The sequence below is a fragment of the Panthera tigris genome, chromosome B4 (genome assembly GCF_018350195.1).
Source record: "Panthera tigris isolate Pti1 chromosome B4, P.tigris_Pti1_mat1.1, whole genome shotgun sequence".
In the NCBI taxonomy this organism is placed as follows: Eukaryota; Metazoa; Chordata; class Mammalia; order Carnivora; family Felidae; genus Panthera; species Panthera tigris.
Window position 1 is genome coordinate 98,989,933 of NC_056666.1, and position 21,887 is coordinate 99,011,819.

The 21,887-nt window shown below is 34.8% G+C and overlaps 1 protein-coding gene across 14 annotated transcripts in view; it reads right to left on the reverse strand.

Moving 5' to 3' along the window:
* The window catches only part of OSBPL8 (oxysterol binding protein like 8), a 150,865-nt gene that overhangs the window by 5,685 nt on the left and 123,293 nt on the right, over nucleotides 1–21,887 (reverse strand). For all 14 annotated transcript variants that reach the window (XM_042992796.1, XM_042992785.1, XM_042992792.1 and 11 more), the window contains 10 exons: nucleotides 21,548–21,732; nucleotides 18,294–18,375; nucleotides 17,926–18,024; nucleotides 15,897–15,993; nucleotides 10,818–10,916; nucleotides 8,422–8,519; nucleotides 6,473–6,562; nucleotides 5,082–5,218; nucleotides 3,147–3,332; nucleotides 2,730–2,817 (listed from right to left, as the gene is read on the reverse strand). In XM_042992796.1, the coding sequence (XP_042848730.1) occupies nucleotides 2,730–2,817; nucleotides 3,147–3,332; nucleotides 5,082–5,218; nucleotides 6,473–6,562; nucleotides 8,422–8,519; nucleotides 10,818–10,916; nucleotides 15,897–15,993; nucleotides 17,926–18,024; nucleotides 18,294–18,375; nucleotides 21,548–21,732 (1,161 nt within the window). The remainder of the gene's footprint in view (nucleotides 1–2,729; nucleotides 2,818–3,146; nucleotides 3,333–5,081; nucleotides 5,219–6,472; nucleotides 6,563–8,421; nucleotides 8,520–10,817; nucleotides 10,917–15,896; nucleotides 15,994–17,925; nucleotides 18,025–18,293; nucleotides 18,376–21,547; nucleotides 21,733–21,887) is intronic.

A 21,887-nucleotide genomic window follows, 5' to 3' on the forward strand; every position in this document is an offset into this window, starting at 1 on the left:
CCATCAGTTCATGGGCACTTTAAGTATACTGAAATAAAAACAAAGATTAAATAGTCTAATTAAAACCTAACAAGAGGTGGTAACACTTATACAATCATTTGATCTTAATAGGAAACATTAATTCAGCACAAACAAGAAAAATATTAAAAAATATACAGTGAAGAGTTTCTCTTCACTCCTGACCTCTACTAGCAATGCAGTATCTCCATCACAAAATAGATACTGCTATTAGTTTGTATATCCTTCAAAAGACAATTTTATGTACAAATGTGAATACAGACGCCACCCTCCCCCCCCAAGCTTCTAATTGCACCAGTCAGTACCTTTTTCAGTCATACTTATCTTATTCCCAACATTAGAAACCTTCCCATTGGATGATGTTGGGTTTCCAATAAAATTATTTATTTACTTTTAATAATATCTGGATATTGCAGAAAGCATCTTATAATAAATAAAAATATTATTTGGCAGAGCATGATTTAAACCTACAGAAAGCATTTGAATGCATGCACAAGATTCAGAAGTATAGTAAATGTTCAACTAGGACTAAATTTTTCTTAAAATAATATACTTTAGAGTCTACCCTATTAATAGGCTTGCAATTCTGAAGGTCAATCCTAAATATAAAAATTCAAATTCAAGAGGAGAAACTAGAATTAGAAGGGTAAGGTAATTTACATGCTTAGAAAGAGGGAACCAGTCATCGTAAGTCTGTAACTCTATTCAGACCTGTTTACTATTCTAAATAGGAATTATCCTCTATTACCTATTCTTTTACAAAATTTTATTCAAAAGATTGAAATTAAAATAAAATTTCTATAATTTTATTATAGAAAATAAACAATGAGCAGGTAAGTTCTGGATTCAGCCTATACTATGCCCTCTTACTTCAAGTCATAGAGACCGAACACTGTTACATTAGAATCCAAATCCACCTTAGAGTAGGTTCAAATTGGAGATTGATGAAGGCTGGTGAGAAGTATTTAAAATGACAAAGGGAGTCAATAAGCTATGTCTCTGTATGCAAAGATTTACTGTCATCAGTAAACTCTACTTTTAGGAGGAAATACAGAAGCCCTGTCTGTCTCTACCATGTTAGTGTTGTTGAAGGAAGAAACAAAATTTTAAAATGTTTTAAAATTTCTAAATTGTAATAACGTGTGTGTGTGTGTGTGTGTGTGTGTGTGTATACACACACACACACTAAATTTTGTCATCTTAGCCGTTTTTAAGTGTACAATTCAGTAGTATTAAGTAGATTCACAATATTGTGCAAATATCACAGCTACTTCCAAAACATTTTCATCATCCCAAAGAAAGACTGTTAACAATTAAGCAACGACTTCCCATTCCCTCTTCCCTATAGTCAATAGTAACCTCTTTTTCACTTTAGTTATTGTATTTTTGAACCTCAGAAGTTGTTTGGTTCCTTTATATATTTTCTCTTTGTTGATATCCTAATTTTGTTTATGTATCTTTTTCTTGATTTTCTTTTGTTCTTTGTTCCTGTTTCATTTAACTCTTTGGGCACATTTAAGACAACTGTTTTTGAAGTCCTTGTCTGCTAAGTCTCGTGTCTGTCTAGATTTCATCAGGGATGGTTTCTGTCAATTTATTTTGTTCCTTTTAATGGGTCATGCTTTCATGCTTCTTTCTATGCCTTGCAATTCTTCATGGAAAACCCTGGACATCTGAGTGTGATAATGTGGTAACTCTGGAAATCAGATTCTCCACCTTCCCCAGGATTTTTCTGTTTCCTGGATTGATGAAAGCTATAGTACTCCATTTGTTCACAGAAGTTCCTAAACAATTTCTGCAAAGACTGTAATGTTGTTCATGGTTACTGAAATTTCTGTTCCTTAGCTTATGTTCGGTTAGCATTTTGACAGAAACTTCCTTGAACACCAGTAGCCAAATAAACCAAAACAAAAGACAAAAACGAAAACAAAAAAATACTCTCCCACTCTTAGCAGACTGTTCAGTGTAGGGGCACTAAGCCAGGCTTGCAGTGAGCTTAGGTGTTAGCTCAGTGTTCTTTCACTGTTCTTTTCTGAGCATAAGCACCTTACCTTGGACATTTGGTTTTCTAAAATCCCTGATGCCCCAGTTTTCCAAACAATCTCTCCCCAGCTTTTGTTCCTAGGCCTTACACAGTCTATTGTATTGTTTCAATGATAGTCTTTTGCCCCAAGTGTGTGCAGGATGTCAGTATGGTTCATAGCACTTCCAAGAAATGCCTGCAGCCTTTCTGCTTGGGCTCTGAGTTATCAGCAAAAACAGAAATGCCTGCCCTGTCAGCATCCTTAAAGTAGCCCCTAGACAGGTTAAAATAGATGTACACAATTTGTGAATAAGATCTACTCTGTTCCCTCTGGAACCAGGGCTCTCATTGAGAATGTGGGGGCCCTTCAAGACAACCAGTGCATCAGTGAGGAGCTGGGGCAAGGGCAAGTAAAAATAACTGCTTTGAAGTCACTTCTCTCTTGATTCGTTATTCACTCTGTTGCTGCAAACCTATTTTCCATAGTTTTGGCAAATTTGGTTCTGACAGCTCATGCTTGCTTTTTTGTTTCTTTGAAGGGAAAAGAGCTTGGAGCTGCCTATTCTGCCATTTTGCTGACTCAACATTTTAAATTTTGAAGTCAAATTTTGAACATTGGCTGCCAAAGATACTATGGGTTTGAAAAGTTCATATGCCTAGCAGATCTTGTTACTTTTTTATTACATACCATTGGAGTGCGATGTTTCACTTTGGTCTGGATAACACCATCTTTTTCAAACTGTATCATATCATTAAGTGGGTCCCACGGTCTAGTACTGCATAAATGAAAAAAAACCCATTTATCTAATAACGAAACACTCAAATACTTTTCCAAAAATGTTGTCTATAATTAGATTTTCATTAGTAATTATGAACCTAGCTGTAAGATTAAGAATTGTCATATCTAATCTTCTGATCCTCAGCTTATTTTATAGACCACTATCATGGCATCAAATTTACAATGAATGAAACATCAAATTTAAAATCTCATACTAATTTACAGATAGGGTTTAATAAAAAAAATACCCCAACAGTAAAAATTCTAGAAATAAAGGCAAAAAACAATGCTCATATACTGTTTGTTATTTATGTTTTAATTACTTACTCTGCAAACTTGTAATGCCATTCTCCTGTGAGTGAATCAAGCTCAAATAACTTGCATGCCCACTCTTCACTTTTTGTTTTCCGATCTCTGGCAGCTTGTCTTTGAGCTTCTTCTAAAACGTACTTCTCTTGAGTAGCTTCTGTTTGGTCTTTGGCATTTATGGCTCGAGTTACCCGCTGCCAGAGTCTAATACGTGTGCAAAAATAGCATTAAAAAAGCAAAAGAAAATCAAATCTACATAGAATAAACTTGAATCTCCTTGAGAGAAAAATGATGCCTACGTGGGTTTTTCGTTTTGACAAAACTTATGCTCACAGGCTTAGAAATGAGTCGAGATATAAAAAGTGGTGTCTTGAGTAGAAATACACAGTGGAAACTAAGTTTCTTCTTGCCAAGGAAAAGTTTTTACCTGGGTTCTTAAACATATGGTGATGAATGGTGCTGACCCAAGATAATAAGAATGTACTGAACGCTCAAGAATCTACATTTTTAAGTTCTTTGGATGATTCTTATACACACTGTATAAGATCCACTAGCCTCAAAGATCCAACACTGTAATGCCATGCTTTTCAACCTTGAATGTAGGAATTATCAGAGAACTTTTAAAATCAGAATCTTGAAAGAAGGCCCAAGTACTGGTTTTTTAAATGTTTTCTGGGTGATTGTAATGTGTAGCCAATGTTGAGAACCACTGACTGAGGTAAAATCTTTTCCCCTACTAAAGTGTAGTTTTTTTATTGGACAAATAAAACTATGACATCTATATTACTCTACCTGTGAAGACAGCATGTTGTGACTGAAAGAACACAGGTTTTGGAATCAGACAGACTTGGGTTGAATCCTGTTTCTGTCACTGCTTGGCTGGTGAACTAAAAGTTACTTATCCTAAGACTCGTTTCCTCATCTTTAAAATATGTGAAATTACATCCACACCTCAAAAATTGTTGTATGCTTTGCAAAGCTTCACCCTGGATAGAGGGCATCATGTGGTTACAGCTGAAACCATTTTTAGAACTGCCGCATACATATTCTTTCATTTCTGACGGCCCCAATTTTGGGTGCAAAAGAAAAGTACACAGACTTGAATCACCATGACAGAGAATGATATGCATGTGAGAACATGTAGTGAGGACTAAACTAGTGTGTAAAAAAGTAGAGTGTGTTTTACACAGAAAACTTCTAACACAAATAAATATAGTAAGAATAAAACTGGGCAATATTCATATAATTTTTTGGTTCAAAAGCATAAGAGATCCAGCAAGAATTCCATGACTTAAGAATAGAAACTATGACAGGGCGCCTGGGTGGCTCGGTCGGTTAAGTGTCCGACTTCGGCTCAGGTCATGATCTCGCGGTCTGTGAGTTCAAGCCCCACGTCGGGCTCTGTGCTGACAGCTCAGAGCCTGGAGCCTGTTTCAGATTCTCTGTCTCCCTCTCTCTCTGCCCCTCCCCTGTTCACGCTCTGTCTCTCTCTGTCTCAAAAATAAATAAACGTTAAAAAAAAAAAAATTAAAAAAAAAAAATAGAAACTATGTCTTTAATTATTACTCAACTAATGGAAGTCCTCTAGAAGCCTGCATATCCAGTGACATAGTTCATATATTTTGCAAATCAAGAATAATTAGTCCCATAATTTTATACAAACAAAAGCTTTTGTTTTTAAATAGGCCCTGGAGCAGATAAGAGAAAGGAAAAATGGGAAGTTTTAGTTTAGAGCTGCAGAAAACCAGTACGATTTTTTAACTAGTATGATTTGTATATTTATTTGACGTTCACATATACAAAAAAAAAATCCTGTCACATCGCACAAATGTTAAACTATTTTTGCTGAATTAAAATGTGACTGAAAAGTGACAGAGAAAAGTGGCCAACTATTGAGGGATTAAAAAATACTCTTCGATGTTCATGAAGTTGGCTGAAAAATGGTATACTTACTTCTCTGATTCAAAATCTCCCTGCTCCTCAAATTTTACAGTGTGCCTTATTAATCTCCACTGCTTAATGTCTGGTGTTGGATTCCAGAAGACCTCTGAATTATCAGTCTTTTTGTCATTAATAAAAACTTCACTGTCCTGTATTTAAAGAAATTAAAAATTAATGTAAAGAACTATCATTATTTAAATTAGGATTATTTAGTATAGTAATATAATAATTTTTTCCTGTACTTAATCCCACAGTTAAACACATTTCTAAAACAAATACAACTAGCACTTTTCTAAAAGCTCCAAATGTCTTGTCATTTCATAAAACCATTAAATAAGTACTTCTAGTCATTTAAAACTTTTGGTTGAACACACACAAAAAAAAGTTCATGAGATTTCACAAGTTTTACTTAATAAACAAATTTCCAACAATTACTTCAAAACCTCAACAACGATTTCTGAATTGTCACAGAGGAGCACAGTATTTGCTAACAGCTACAATGAGATGCTGCTATCTACGTACTCAACACAAACCTCAAAGAACCTTTCTTAGCATTAAAAATTTGAGTACAATCTTAGAAATTTCATTTTTTAAAAAAAGATAGTTTTCTCTTTTTTTCCAAATGATTTTTAGATAGAAGTAAAATTTTGAAATTACAGAGCATATGCGGCCTCTTGGTTGAATCTCCAGATCCAGTTTCACTTTCTCATCACATTTCTCATCACTTTCTGATTATAATGCAGAAAACAGCATACACTCAGTGTTCACAGTGACAGTGCATCTAGGCAGTACCATGATATACCTTTTCATTTAAGCTTCTCTTAACAAAATTAGGTAAGTGCCAATTTAGGTCAGCAGAGAAATAAATAAAAGCTGTTGCTTCCAAATACCACTATACCCTTTCCATGTCCCTGAAAAGGAACTGTAACTCTAATTGGAAATGCCTGTTTCTTCTAGGTGAGGGGCAGGACACTGCTCCGAGAAGCAGCCCTGGAGCCAGAGTGCACGGGCTGGAATTCTTGCTCCATCACTTTGAGCAAACTGTTTAAACTCTCTGTGCCTCAGTGTCCTCCTCTGTAATACGGAAACAGTATTACCCACTTCATACAGTTCTTCGGTATCAAATGAGCCAATACGAGTAACATTTTTAAACAATGCAGTATATTCTAAATGATAAGTGTTAGCTATTTTTATTGAATTAAACTTTTGGAAAGGTAAAGTATTATTACAAGACACTAAATATTGTTGATAACAGATCAATGCCAAAATATTTGTTAAGCTGAAGCTTATAGTGAATAGTGATGTTTTTAGCAATGGAATAAGTGAACTTTTAAAATGTGATTTTTAATTTTTTTCACAGAATAAAATTCTTTTTGTTAAAGCTAAAATAGAAAAATACTTACCCAATGGCCTTCCAAAGTAGCTAGGACTTCTTTTCCCAATTTAAGTTTCCCTGATATTTGATTAACACAGTCACTACTACCTAGAAATGGCTTTTAAAAGAGAAAATGTTACAGAAAGAGTTTACTTTTATCTTATATTTACATATAATGTAGACAAAAACAAACGAAAGAAGTAAGTATATAGTTACAGTGCTACTAAAGCATGAAGGGTGAAATGCTGACTCAAATTTTAGTCAGAAACGTTCAATGAAATCGGAATTTGTTGCTGTGGAAAAAATCGGCAAAAATAAACAGACTGTGTGAAGTCCAAATAAACATGTTGAGGAAGATCACAAATGATAACTCATGCTCTCTGCTCTCTCCTGACTCAACTGAGCTGTCAATGCTACGGTATGTTGAAGCAATAACAATTCAGTAGACTTAAGGGACTTAACTCATCTGTTAGAAGTAATAATACCCCTGCCTTCAAAACTAAACAGTAAAACAATACTTAACCAAAAATCCTCCAAAATTAAATTATAAGGAAAACACTTTGAGTTACTATATTGCCTTACTAATGTCACTCATCTGTGACAAAATTTTGATGTTCCAATCTAACCCTTAAAAGTATCATAAATTACTTAAAACATCTTTAGTCATGATTTTCAAATAACACTATCACCATACAAAAAAAAAATTTGCTAAGATTAAAAAAAAAACAACAACAAAGGGCACTGCACCAAATAATACTTAAAAGAGATACTTTTTATTAGAGCAAAGTTGCTGATCGGCTAGATAGCAACATAGGAGAAATTTAACAAATATTAAACAGTTCATATTCTTTGAATATAATATATTGTCCTATACCAATAGCAGCCATGGTGAAAAGGTCTTAAATTTCCCTTTCACTCAGAGGCAGAGAGAATTTTCCAAAGATGGCCATCTTCCCACTGAGAAGTGGGGTCCATATCTCTTCCCCTTGAAGTTTTTTTTTTTTTTTTAATTTATTTATTTTGAGAGAGAAAGTGCAAGTGGGGGAGGGTCAGGGACAGAGAATCCCATGCAGGCCCTGTACTGTCAGCGCAGAGCCTGACATGGGGCTCAAACTCATGAAGCATGAGATCATGACCTGAGCCGAAGTTGGATGCTTAACCAACTGAGCCACCCAGGTGCCCCTTCCCCTTGAATCTGAGCGAGCTTATAACTCTTCAACTAATAGAAAATGGTGGAAGTGATGTAATTTGACTTCTGAGACCAGGTCATGGATGGCAATACAGCTTCCACCCTGGTCACAACAACACTTGCACTTGGAACCCTGAGCCACCAAGTAACAAGTCTGACTACCTTGAAGCCACTATGCTGTAAGGAAGCCAAGCCAAATGGAAAGGCCACATATACTAGGTGCTCAGATCAGTAGTCCCAGTCTTTTAGTCTTCCCAGTCCAGGCACCAGACATGGAAGTGACTGAGCCTTCAGATTATTGGCCCCAGTTGCTGAGTCACTCACAACCTGCAAGGCTTCCCAACTAAGGCCCCAAACATGATGTGGCAGAGATAAGCCATCCGCAATATGCTCTGTCCAAATTATAGAACCCGTATGGATCAGAACAAGGTTGTTTTTAAGGCTGTGAGTTTTGGAGTAAATTGTTAGGCATACAATTCTTAGTGTACACAACTATAGCTCAAGCTGATACATGCTTTGTGGTATTTTGTAATGTTTTAATTTACTGAGAAATTTCTATCCATTTACTCTATATATCTCATTTGTTATATTATACCAACAGTTTTATTAATTAAAATTAAAACAAAAAAAATGATGGTTTTGTGTGGATTTGGATCTGCCAAGGCTGTCTTTTGATGAATTCTGTGTTCTTATATTTATTTTTTAATAAGGAACTAAACTGTGCTCTTTGTTCAATATTTATAGCACAGATCTTCTTTAATTGGGTGATACCTTCTCTCCCTACTAACCTTTAGTTTGAATTCAAGTATTGCACTGTATCCAGTTTTTTGACACGTAATATTGACTATTCCACCAAGCTCCAGTGTCATTGTGCCATAAAGAATTCCTAAAGAAAAAAAAACAATTTCGACAAAAGGTTGGAGAGAGAGCAACACTGGCTAGTAACCAGCAGAACTTTATAATCTAATCTTCTTCTAGGAAAAACCAATAATTCAAGAGCGTTCTGTCCCACCCAATAACAATCAGTAACATACACATAAAGTTGTTTCTGTAGGACTTAAATAGAGGATACAATTATTTGCAGATTTCATTCCATTTGTAGATGGAACTATTTCAGAATTCACATTCTTACTAAAATATATTAGCAATCCCCAAATAAATACTCACAGCACTCTTGTAATCATTCATGGACATGTACAGAGTGGTGAAAAATTTGAGTTGTCCAATGTGCAAACTGCCAGCTGAGGTTGAACAAGGTAACACTGCCTTCTGGTTTCATCTCTCATTTGGTAAACAAGTGCCTTTTTTGCAGTATATTTAAGTGCCACATTTTTCACATTTTGGTGCTTTTTGTTGGGGATTTTGTTGTTTAAAAATGACCCCCAAATGGAGTGCTAATGTACTGTATAGCCTTTCTAAGTACAGAAGGCTATAATGTATCTTGTTAAAGCTTGACTCAGGCATGAGTTATAGTGCTGTTGGCTGTCAGTTCAATGTTAATGAATCAATAATATATAATAAGGCGTCTTTGAATAGAAACAAGGTTAGGTATTGATTGATTGATGAAAATGTGTCAAGAGGCTCACAGGAACCTAACCTTGCATTTCTCCTAGGATCAATAGTTTAGTATTCTTTAAAACAGTGTTTGTGATGACTTTATGGAACATAGCTATTACAAATAACAAGAATCAACTGTATAAATAAGACAAACATATAAAAAATTCCCTCAAAAATAGGTTCTGTGGTGAAAAGTTGAGAAAATTCATTTAACTCTGTTAAACTATGTGTGTTCTTGTATGAAACTGTTAAGGCTGCCTTTAATATGCAAATGTACAATGTTAATTTCCAAGAGGGGACCAGACTATGCAATGTTTCTCATACTTATTTGGCTATGGAACTCCTTTTGTAAAGCAATTTGTGAGATTAATGATTTGGGGAACACATCTTAGAAAATACACAAGGGTAGAAAGCAATCATTATTTCCTATGCTCATTCACAAAGGGGTTATTATAATCTCCTTTTTCATGCCAAAAAAAAAAAAAGCCACTGGCATTGGGTATCTATATAAAATATCATTTTGTTTATTCTAAATGATATAAAATTTAAAAATATATTTCTTCTCAATTCCGTTCATAATTTCAGATATTTCACTTCATGTCTATTTTAAGAATCACACATGAAGCTCTAAGAGTTATCCAGCCTGAGGCCACAAGGTGGCCGCTCCTGTACTTCACACAAAGTAGGTCCATGTTACAGTCGATAGGAGTCAACAAGCCTAGAGTTTAGTCTCAACGTTCTTACTAAGTAGCTGATTTGGCCTTAGGTAAGATTCTTAAAACTCTCGGTTTTTGTTTCTGTGAAATGAGGCCACATTAAATAATTTCCATGTTTACATGAATCAGTCCCTAAAAGAGGATAAGTACCCAAAAAAGTTATTTTTAAAAAATGGGCTGGGAAGGAGTATACAGATAATGACCAAGCTGATGCCCTATAGTGTAGCAGTGCAGGTCACAGAGATCTTGACTCTGCAACATCCTAGCTATGTGATCTCTGGCAAATTAACTTCTGTGTGCCTCATTTTCCACATCCATAAAACAGAGACAATATTATCTACTTTATAGGGCTGCTGGAATGATTAAATGAGTTGATAAATGTAAATGCACAGAATGGCTGGGCACCTGGACTGTTGTAAATGATAGTTTAGTATCTTTATTTTAATTTTAACTATCTTTAATAATGGGGGGAAAGTATAATACATTAGTTTTTAAGAAATTGCCAAATGAGAATAAGAAACATTTTTAAAGTATTTAGTACACTGAGAATCAGGAAATTAAAATTTTAATAGGGGGTGGTAGTACAAGAAAATGAAAATCACTTTTGAAGATTTTGAAACAATGGGCAGTTTTATCAATTTTAAAACCTGCACATTAGGCAAATGAAATTCGATTATTATAAATCAGCCTCTTCCAACTAGGTATGTTTTATAAAAAGTCTGATGTAGGTGAATTAATTCACCACAGAAATATTCAGCAGATGATAGCAATAATCTTCAGTACCTATAAACCAAGGACACTTTCAAATGAAAGGCTGACTCCATCAATCAAAAAACACAACAGATTACAGCCATATACATTTACTTAAACAGGTTTAAGGAATATCTAACTCAAGTATGGGAAATACTTACCTTTACAATGAGCATACGGCATTGTCATGACATAATCTTCGCCTCTATTCAAGAAAGTTAATCGTGCTTCTCCTTCTAATATTGCGGATAATGAATTTCCTAAATTAAATATTATTTATTAAATTTAACAAAATCAATGCAACCAATTCAAAATAAAATATATTTAGGACACCCTTCATAGATCTACAGTGGAATGTCTTAAAAACATCTCAATCTCAATGTGCCCAAATATATATTTGTTATCTTATGTCCAAAACATACATGACCCATATTCCTGGTCTTATAAAATGAGCACGTTAAAAAGGTACAGTTATGTGCTTATTATGTTATTTTATATGAGGCTCTTAAAAATCTTAGAAGTGTGGGACGTGCAATAAAACATTGCTTTATGGTATGGCTTAATGTATCTAATGTTTGAATAAAAACATTATTATTTATCTTCAAGTTACATAGTTAAGGCCCAAGCTTTAAGTACTAAAACGGACACAATACTACTATAGATAATTTAGAAAAAGAAAACATAAGCACAAACCATCAAAATTCAATTGATGATAGAATTTCATGGTATTTTCTTCTAGCTTTTCTCCCAAGTGTATTTTTCTTTTCCCCTATCATCAGTTTTATTGAGGTACAATTTACATACAATAAATGACCCACTTTAAGTGTGTATTTTGATACTCTTGACAACTGTATACAGTCACGTAACCATCACCATCACAATCAAGATATGGAACTTTGCATCAGCCCCATAGAGTTCCCCCTTCCTCCAGCCTCAGGAAAACACTGGTCTGTTTTTTATCACTGTAGTTTTACCTATTCTAGAATTTGTATAGATGGAATCATAAAATAGTTTACAGTGTCCGACTTCTTTTACTTAGCAAAATGTTTCCCAGATTCATCCATGCTGTCGTAACAACATTTCATACCATTTTAACAACATTTATTTAAATTCTTTTTAATTTCCTCACCAATGCTTTTTAGTTTTTCAGTGTACAAGTCTTATACATCTTTTATTTTTTTCCTAAATATTTTATTTTCACATACTATTATAATTAATGAGTTGTTTTTTAAATTTCATTCTGCAAGTGCTCATTCTGAGTATACAGAAATACAAGTGACTTTTTATTTTGGCCTTGTATCCAGCAACCTTACTAAACTCATTTATTAGTTCTAGTAGTGCTTGGTATACTCTTGAGAATTTTCTATATAGATTAGGTATGCATATGGTTTTTAACTTCCTCCTTTCTAATCTGTATGCTTTTTCTTTAACTTGCCTACTGCACTGGCTACAACCTTTAATAACAATTTTATAAAGAAGTAGTGAGAGTCAACATCTTTGCCTTGTTCCTGATCTTACTTAAGTAAAAATTATTTAATTTTCACCTTAAGAGTATGAAGCTGGCTATTATTTTTCATAGATACCTTTAATCTAGTCCTAGTTTGTTAAGAGATTTTATTATGAGTGGGTGTTGAAATTTGTCAAATGCTTTTTCTGCATTTATTAAAATATAGTTTTCTTTTATTCTATTAACATGAACTACACCAGTTTTCAATGATATACCAACCTGTGCCTTTAAGATAAATCCCACTTGATAAACTGATCATGATATGTATCATTTTAATATATCCTTTTATGTGTATACTACTCTTCATAAATACTGATTTGTTACTAATTTGGTAAGGATTTTTGCATGTACTATATATTCATGAGAGATAATAATATGTACTTTTCCTATAATATCTGGTTTTGGGATTAGGGTATGTAAGCCTCATAAAATGAGCTGAGAAACATTTCCTCTTATTTTCTATAAACAGTTGTATAGAATTGGGTTTTTTTTTTTTGTTTTTGGTATTATTTCTTTGGTATATATTTTGGTATTATATATATTAAATTTTTTTTAATGATTTTTAATTTTTTTCTTCCAAAAATTTTTTTAACGTTTATGTATTTTTGAGACACAGGGTGCCAGTGGGGAAGGGGAAGAGAGAGAAGGAGACACAGAATCTGAAGCAGGCTCCAGGCTTCAAGCTGTCAGCACAGAGTCTGATGCGGGACTCGAACCCATGAACCATGAGATCATGACCTGAGCCGAAGTTTGACGCTTAACTGACTGAGCCACCTAGGTGCCCCATGATGTTTATTTTTGAGACAGAGAGAGACAAAGACAGAGCATGAGCAGGCGAGGGGCAGAGAAAGATGGAGACACAGAATCCGAAGCAGGCTCCAGACTCAGAGCTGGCAGCACAGAGCCCGACGTGGGGCTCAAATTCATGAGCCGTGAGATCATATCTGAGCCGAATTCGGACGTTCAACTGACTGAGCCACCCAGGTGCCATGGTATAATTGCTTCTTTAAATGTTTAGAAGAACTGAAAACATCTGGAACTGGAATATATCTCTGAAGGAAGACTTTAAATTACTAATTCAATTTCTTTCCCTGATTTAAGACTATTAAAATTTTATGCCTTTTTTGGGTCAGTTTGGTAATTTTTATTTTTCAAGGGATTTGCCCAATTCATCTAAGCTGTTCTAAGGAACATTATTGTTCATAATGTTTCCTTATCATTCTTTCAGTATCTGTAGGATCAGTAGTGATTCTGCTCACTTATTCCTGATTTGTACCTTTTTTTTGATCAGTCTACAATCAACTCTTAGTAATTTCTGATTTTCTGTACTGTTTGTCTACATTCTACACTGACGTCTGCTTTTCATTATTTCCTTTCTTCTACTTAGTTTGAACTTAATTAGCTCTTTTTCTAATTTCATAGGGTAAGAAGTTAGATCACTGATTTAGATCTTTCTTCTTTTCTAACTTAAAGTTATAAATTCCCCTCTCAACACCACTTTTGCCGCATCTCACCAATTTTGGTATGTTGCATTTTTATTATCATTTAGTTTAAAATATCTTCTAATTTCTCTTGCAATTTCTTCTTTGGTCCATGGATTGTAGAAGTGTGTTGTTGAATTACTAAATATTTGGAGCTTAAGTTGGTATCTTATTATTCATTTCTAATTCTATTTCCTTGAGGGGCGCCTGGGTGGCATCCAACTTTGGCTCAGGTCATGATCTCACAGCTCGTGAGTTAGAGCCCCATGTCGGGCTCTGTGCTGACAGCTCGGAACCTGGATGGAGCCCGCTTCGGATTCTGTGTCTCTCTTTCTCTCTGCCCCTAACCCACTCGCATTCCATCTCCATCTCTCTCAAAAATAAACATTAAAAGAAATTAATTCTATTTCCTTGAGGTTGCAAAACATACTCTGTATGAATTCTTTTAAAATTTATGGAGAGTTATTTTGTCATCAAATATCATCATTACCAGTGAAAATACCATATATATACTTAAAAATAATGTGTATTCTGTCATTGTCTGTTGTAATATTTTAGAAATATCAATTAGGGTAAGGTGGTTGATAGTGTTCTTCAGGTCTTACATGTCTTTGCTTATATTTTATCTAGTTGTCTCATCATTTGCTGAGGAGAGAGTGTTAGTGTACAACCATGGTTCTAGAATTGCCTATTTGTCCCCTTAATTCTATTTTTGCTTCATGTATTTTGAAGTTCTGTAGTTAGGCATATTTATTATTATGGTGATGTATTAAACCTTTTATCTTTATGAAATGTTCTTACTCTGTTAATACTTTGTCTTAAAATGTATTAATATAGCCACTCAACTGTACTTAATGCTTGCATAACACACCTTTTAAATTTTTCATTAACTACAAAACGTCAAGAAAGAAACAGAAACTACATGTTAAGAGGAATACACTCTATCCAGATGTCTTTAAGTTTAGCTTCATTTAGACTAAAAAAAAAAATGAATTCCTAGACCAATATAAACTTCTCTATACAAACAATTCAAAAACCAAATGGAAGAAGGAAGTTATCAAAAAAGTGCCCCTACAAGGCCTGAATTTTGTAAATTCTTTCAAAATATAAAGTAACAGATAGCTCTGATATACACAAATCATAATGTAACAGAAAAAAACAAGGCTAACTGCTGAAGTAATCCCAAAAAGTGAGCGATGCACTTGGTACTCATAAAAATTTCTCAAGCGCAGAACACATGCTCATAAAAGTCATTTATGTTATAATCAGAGGAGGGGCATGGAGGGACGGGAGGTAAGCGGGGAGAGAACAACCTAAATATAGAAGAAAAAAAATCATCTTCTAAAACAAGCAAAATGTAAAACTAGGCAAAAAACCAAAATCAAGACCCCAAACATCAAAACACATAATGGATACCTTAAAGAAAAATAAAGGCATATACCATATTCTTTTATCAAAAACTATTGTTAGATTTCCCTGTTATAGACCCATCTATGGTTCTCCACTCTATCAGGTAACCAGACCCTTAGTTTCTGTTGACATATTTTCCCAATCTTAGAATAATTATTTTTTTCTCTCAGATTTAAAATTCTTCATTTAATTCATTGATTTTTCTCCATTTAAAAATTAATTTAAAAAAACAAAAGCAATTAAGGTTAAATACGTTCTACTAGTATATAGCTTTAGCCATTTGCTTGTTTGAATTGTCATAGTTTTTAGATTAAGGTTTCCTACAGTAACCATATTTCACTATTTTCCCTTATACTAATGAAAGTTTTTATTAGTATGTTGTTTGGCCCAAGATTAATTATCATTACTGACTGACCCTGGACCAAGTATTCTAACTGTACTTGTATTCTTTCCCTCTTTATTCAAAGACTAAATAGAATGACCAACCCCTCAGATACAATGAGATAGAACAAAAACCTTCAGTGGGACTAAAAGCAAAAAAGTACATTATGCACTAAAATGGCTAAGAGTGGTCATTCTGTCTTTTGATAAATGGTGCTTGTGATGAATTTACACATATGTGATGAATACTTATACAAAATGAGTCCTATTTATGAATCATACTTATGAATGGGCAAAGAAAAACACTACAAAGGAAAGGCCATTATCCAAGTAAAGATGATACTTAAAATGACATATAAATTCCTTTCTGGAAACAACCCAAGACATTGTCTATAGAAAAGCTCACCAGGAAATACTACCTTCCAGAAAAAAGGGGCAGACTGAGACAAGGGGAAACTCACCATAGAACTTGGACTTAGCCAGGATACTACCACTAAGGCAAAATCCATCCTTTCGGTTACTAACATAAAAGGCAGATATTGGTGGATGATGGGACACCTATTGAACACAGAAAAAAACATAAAATAAGCAACATAAGCATATTATTGTACTATTGTCAAAGTTCAAGTCTTAACTGTATACTCTAATAATTAGTATGAAGAAATGTTTGGTAAGTGGTAAAATTAAACATTGATTATAGTAACCAGCCTCCAAGATATCTCCCAAGGAAACCACCTTCTGGTATTCACACATTAGATAGGCTCCTCTTACAGTGTACCAAACCAAGTTTGTATAAAAGTGATAGTATGTCACTTCTGAAATTAAGCTACAATGCACCATCCATTTTGGTCTCTCTCTCTCTCAGATCATTAGCTCTGAGCAGCCAGCTTCCATGTTGTGAACAACTCTACAGAGAAGCCCATATGGAGGGGAACTGAGTGCTCTTGTCAAAAGCCACGTGATGAGCTTGGAAGTGATATCTTTCAGCCCAGCTAAGTCTTTAGATGACTGCAAAGCTGGCTGACATCTTGACTGCACACTCATGAGAGACCCTGAGCCAGAACCACCCAGCTAAGCAGCTCTCAGATTGCTAAGCCTCACTGTAGGAGCTAATAAATGTTTGTTTTGAGCCATTAAATTTTGGAAGCCATTTATTTATACAGCAATGGATAACTAATACAGTGGCTATTTTTGTATAGATTACTTAATAGGCTGTAGGAAACAAAAGTTTTAACAAATGTTACTTCAGTAATCTAATATTTTCAAAATATATACACATTATGTTTTCTGAAATGAGTCAAAGCTAAAATCAAACTCTTCTCAAGCTTCTCAATTTAGCAAGGATTTACAATGAACTAAAATGCAAGGTGGCATAATCAGTTAAAAAATTAATACACAGATAAGTGGTTTCAATTTGAAAGGTATATCAAAATTTCTAGGGAAGAGGAAGGTTTTTCAAATGAAACATAGTCTCCTCATTCTTCTTAAACTTCTCATGAGAATTATTATAGTAAGGGGTCACTGTTATTGAGAAATAATGTCATATTCCTCAGGACCAGGGAGTAAAGGGGAGGACGGGGGAAAGATTGAGAATCATGAGTAAGATGTATATATGTCTAAATTAATGAAAGATTAAAACCAAGAAAAAATTTTTAAAGATATTTTATCTCTACCCTCAACGTGGGGCTCGAACTCACAACCCTATGATCAAGAGTTGCATGCTTCACTGACAGAGCCAGCCAGGAGTCCCAAAATTAAGAAATATTTTTGACTGCCTACTATATATACAACAAAAAGATTTGTAGGAAGGGCATTCCTTCGAGGAGCTGACAATTTGATTAGGGAAATAAATATTCTGTAAAAAGTTAATGTAAGTGTTAAAATAACAGCTTAATGGAGATCACAAAAAAGAATACAGAAGAGAGAAATCAGTGAGAGGTGTAGTCACTTGGATCATGAAAGAGGAGTAGGTTAGGGTTGATTTAGATGGAAAATAGCAGAGAAGAAATATTGGGATGGGAGAATTAAATTTAAAAATAATGAGGCAAAAAAGTACAGTATCAGGTTACCTAGTTGTGAATGCACAGACAGGTCGAACTACTGCCAAAGGTTCAGAAAGGCATCAAACTTGAGATTAATTTAGAAAGATAAGGAAGACCTTGAATGCCAGACAAACAGGTGTAAAATCTGATTTAGGAACTAGGAAACCACTGAACAATTTTGGTCACAAAGAAGACAAAACCAGTGTGGGAGGATGGCTCAGGAAACATAAAGATTTATTTTTGGTCACAGGATTCCATGACTATAATAGTAATACCTATAAGCATGGTGTTTAGTCATATTCAGTACTAAATGATTAAGTGCTTACCAAATGTTCACTAATAAGAAAGGTTAATAATCAACAGTGAGTTTACTGAGTTAATATTTTTTATTAAAATATCCCAGTAACTTCTGAACCAGTTTTGTTTCTGTAACATGCACTTCTAATACCTGTTCAGCAATATAAAATGTTTTGCTGTTTGTTCTGGGATGAATCCATAAACAACGGAAAGTCTCACCAAGTATAGGATTGTAAGGTTTCTTCAGTCCCTAGGAAAAAAACATACAAGTTTCAAAATACACATCTGGAAGATTTCACCTCCTCCCAGTCAAAATGGGTTTAACTCTTATCCTTATAAAATTTCATAGTAGAGACAGGAAATAAAGTGAAGTAACTTCAATCATAATATAGGTCTAAATGATAAAGTATTTTACAATTTTTCTAACTCAGAGGCCCTGAAATGCTTTTCAATAGATAAAGATAACATAAAAAATAAAGAACTCATATTAGGCTAAAGAAAGTTAAATATAAACATTACCTTTGGCTTTTTATAGAATCCTGACAAATACCATTTCACTACTTTCTTCAAACGGAAGTAAGGATTTTCTTCAAGAGCAGCCCTAAAAACACAAAATGGTATAAACAAAACTTTTACAAAATATCTCACAAATTCTCCCTTGTATTTATCAAGTAAACCAACTGAGTATATGATTGGAAAGTGTAAGTCATATTTAAAAAAAAAATTTTTTTTTAACATTTATTTATTTTTGAGAGACAGAGGGAGACAGAGTACAAGTGGAGGAGGGGCAGAGAGAGAAGGAGACACAGAATCCGAAGCAGGCTCCAGGCTCGGAGCTGTCAGCACAGAGCCCGATGCAGGGCTCAAACTCACAAACCGTAAGATCATGACCTGAGCCACCCAGGTGCCCCAAGTATAAGTCATATTTAAAACATATGGCAAAAACAACCATGTAAATCAGTCTGTAAGAATAACTTTTCATAATCTGGTTATTTTTCTCCCCATTTTTCCCATTGTTTGATACACCGCCCAGGTCTTTGTTCAAGTAGTTTTTACAAACTCTCCAAACCAAGGTTTTTCAAGTGGGGTTCTGGAGAGCCTTAGATATTGCCAGGGGTTCTGTGAGAAATTATGATTGAAAAAAATGAATGTATTTTGAGATTCAAGAACTGCGTGATGCCTAGTATTTGCAATGATGGGGCAATGGCCAAGCAGCCTCATCAACAATTTTGTGAGAGGTGTTCAGTTCCATATGTCAGAGAAGGATCACGTTCATTTGATTTAGTCTATTCTCAGTCACTTATTTCAATTAGAGGAGATTAAGGATAACTGGTGAATGCTGCCCTACAAGAAGGGAGGACAAGAGGTTGATATTAGCCTCTCCCATGCAAAATGCCCCCCTAGGAATAGGACTGTATATCCCTTGAGCTCCTATTACAAAATAGAGAAGTTTCAAATCACAAATATGGAAGTTTTAAGATAATTTAAGTCAATCAGCGCTATTTTTAGCCTTCAACCCTAAGTGCTACCAAATGATTTTCCAGAGTAAATAAATTCGATCATTGTAACAGATAATCAAAGAACAATTTTCATCTTAAAGAAATTTTTAGAAGCCATGACTCAGCTACCCCTTTACCCTTTTGCTATTGCTCTAAACTGCAAAATGTTGCAAAACATTGTAGATGTCAGAAGTGAATTCTGAGTTTTCACATGTATATGTATGCATATATAATATATACATTACAACTTCGTACATACGTATATTACAATTTAATTATTACTTCCTTCAAGCATGTCTGAAGGTTCAGTGTGTGATTTTTGAAGATGAAGTGTGAAATGGAAGAGACCAGGCTTAGGTTTACTGACCACTGTGCCAAGTTGAAACGCTGCTCTTACAGGGAGTAGCAACCTTCTGTGCTCTTCTTATCTTGATTTAAATTCTCTTGCTATTCAACTTTACTTGCTATTTTGTATTTGCATAGTTCAGAACGCAAAGCAACATGGAGAAGTATACACGTCTTGCCATTGTCCCATCTCTCCATATAGGCAACTTTTTTTTTTTTTTTTTTTAGTTTTTAACAAACAGTTTTCTTTAAGCATAAAGAAGCAAATAAAAATACGCAGCCTTCCTTTTCTTAAAAAGATAAAAAAGGAAGCAAACCACATATTTTTTGTACCTTGCCTTTTTCACATACACATAATCCTGGAGATCCCTCCAAATCAGGTTACAAACTTCTTCCTTATATGCAAATGCACCGTATGTTATTAACCCACCAGTCAACTGTGGCTCAATACTTGAGTTATCTAATCTTTTTCTATTACAAGCCCTACCACAACAATCTTGTATATACGTCATTTTGAATATGTAGAGATATATTTGTAGGGGCTGTTCCCAGAAGCAGAATTACTGGATCAAAGGACTGACTGCATCTATAATTCTGGTAAATACTGCCAGGTTCTTTTCAAAAGCACTGTGCTGGTTTGTGTCACGCAGCAGTGGCGGCAGCAGCAGCATACAAGTGCCTGCTGCCCCACAGAGCCTTGGCAACAGGGTGTGTAGCCAGAAAACTGCAACCTTTCAACTTAGGAAAGTGGGCATCTCTCAGGAAGATCTCACTGTGATTCATAGGAACCTGCCTCACACTCAGAGAAATGAATTTCTACACAGATAAAAGAACTATAATATATAAAGCAAAACTGGGGTATAAAAGCTTTTGGATTTTGGTCACTGTGATCGATAAAAAACAGTATCTTTTTGTTTGAATCTGCACTTTTCATATTTTGAGTGAGATTTACACATTTAAGCACTGTTTCTATTCATCTTTGAAGTACCTGGTCATTTCCTCTACTTCTTTTTCTATTAGGTTGCTGGTCATTTTCATTAAATTTCTAAGAGCCCTATTTATTTTAGGGAGATTAACAATTTGGGTATGCCTTAATTTGCAAAAAATCTCCCAGTTTTTCAATTATCTTTTGATTCAGCTTATGACTTTTGCAACGTTCACTAATGCAACTAACAGCCTAATAAAGCAACTAATAAATTCAATACAGATATTGATAAAGAATCTAAAAGCCAGGCCACAGGACCAGAACCTAGCATCTTAGAACATGCAGTGTCTTGAACAGCTGGAATGGGGGCAGCATGTGAAACCTGGAAAGGTATACATAAAGTTGATGTCTTTTACTGGTTCCCCAAGAAACCGCTGGGAAAGAGATCGGCAGTTCCTCCTCCACCTCCTTTACGCCTGCCTTCCCCAGAATTACATCCAGGATCAGCTGGCAGGAAACAAAGCAAAGATGAAAGTGGGGATTTATACCGTGAGCCAGCAACTGGCGGAGCATTCTGGTTGTGGAAAGCAGCACATCCCTCATGAGCATGCAGACAGGATAAGTACAAACAGAAGCACAAGCCCCAGGATGGGACCTGAACAAGAGCTTAGGTGACCTGGGGGAGAACAAGGAACGCTACCACCTCTCCCATGTTAGGTCAGGAAACAGGGAGCCTGTGAAAGCAGTACTGTCTGTCAGGTAAGGGATAGACTCCTTGTCTTCCTCACACTTGTGATCTCTCAATTCAACTGCATAAATGGAAACATTAGAGCCAAGTATTAAGTATTCTTCTTATTAAGGTCAACTGTAGAACTGGTGGAGAGAGGGACATCTCATTAGAGCCTAGTTTTGGTAAGGCATAACCACTGTAATTTGCGCTCTGAAAAAAAAATCTCTTAAAACCATGAAGCATCTTTCATTTTAAGAAATGAGAATCTACTTACTCAGATAAGAAATCTGCATGATAGTAATAATCTGAAAGTTTATCCAGGAAAGAACGAGGTTCCAAAATAAATGTCGGCAGAACCACCCTGGACAGGTCCATGCCAGGACGGACTTGTTTCAACAGTGTCCAGATAAGGCTTTTGTTTTCTTCAGACACAGTTTCTGTTTGAGAAGCCTCACCTGCCTTTAGCAATTGACAAAAAAATACTCAAATATCATATTTATCTCAGACACATTAGATATGTAAAAAAACAGCTGATGTTGAAATATGCATATTCTGTAAGACTATCCCAAGCATTCTTAAAATGGGAAATAACTCATTAGGTAGTAAGTCTATAG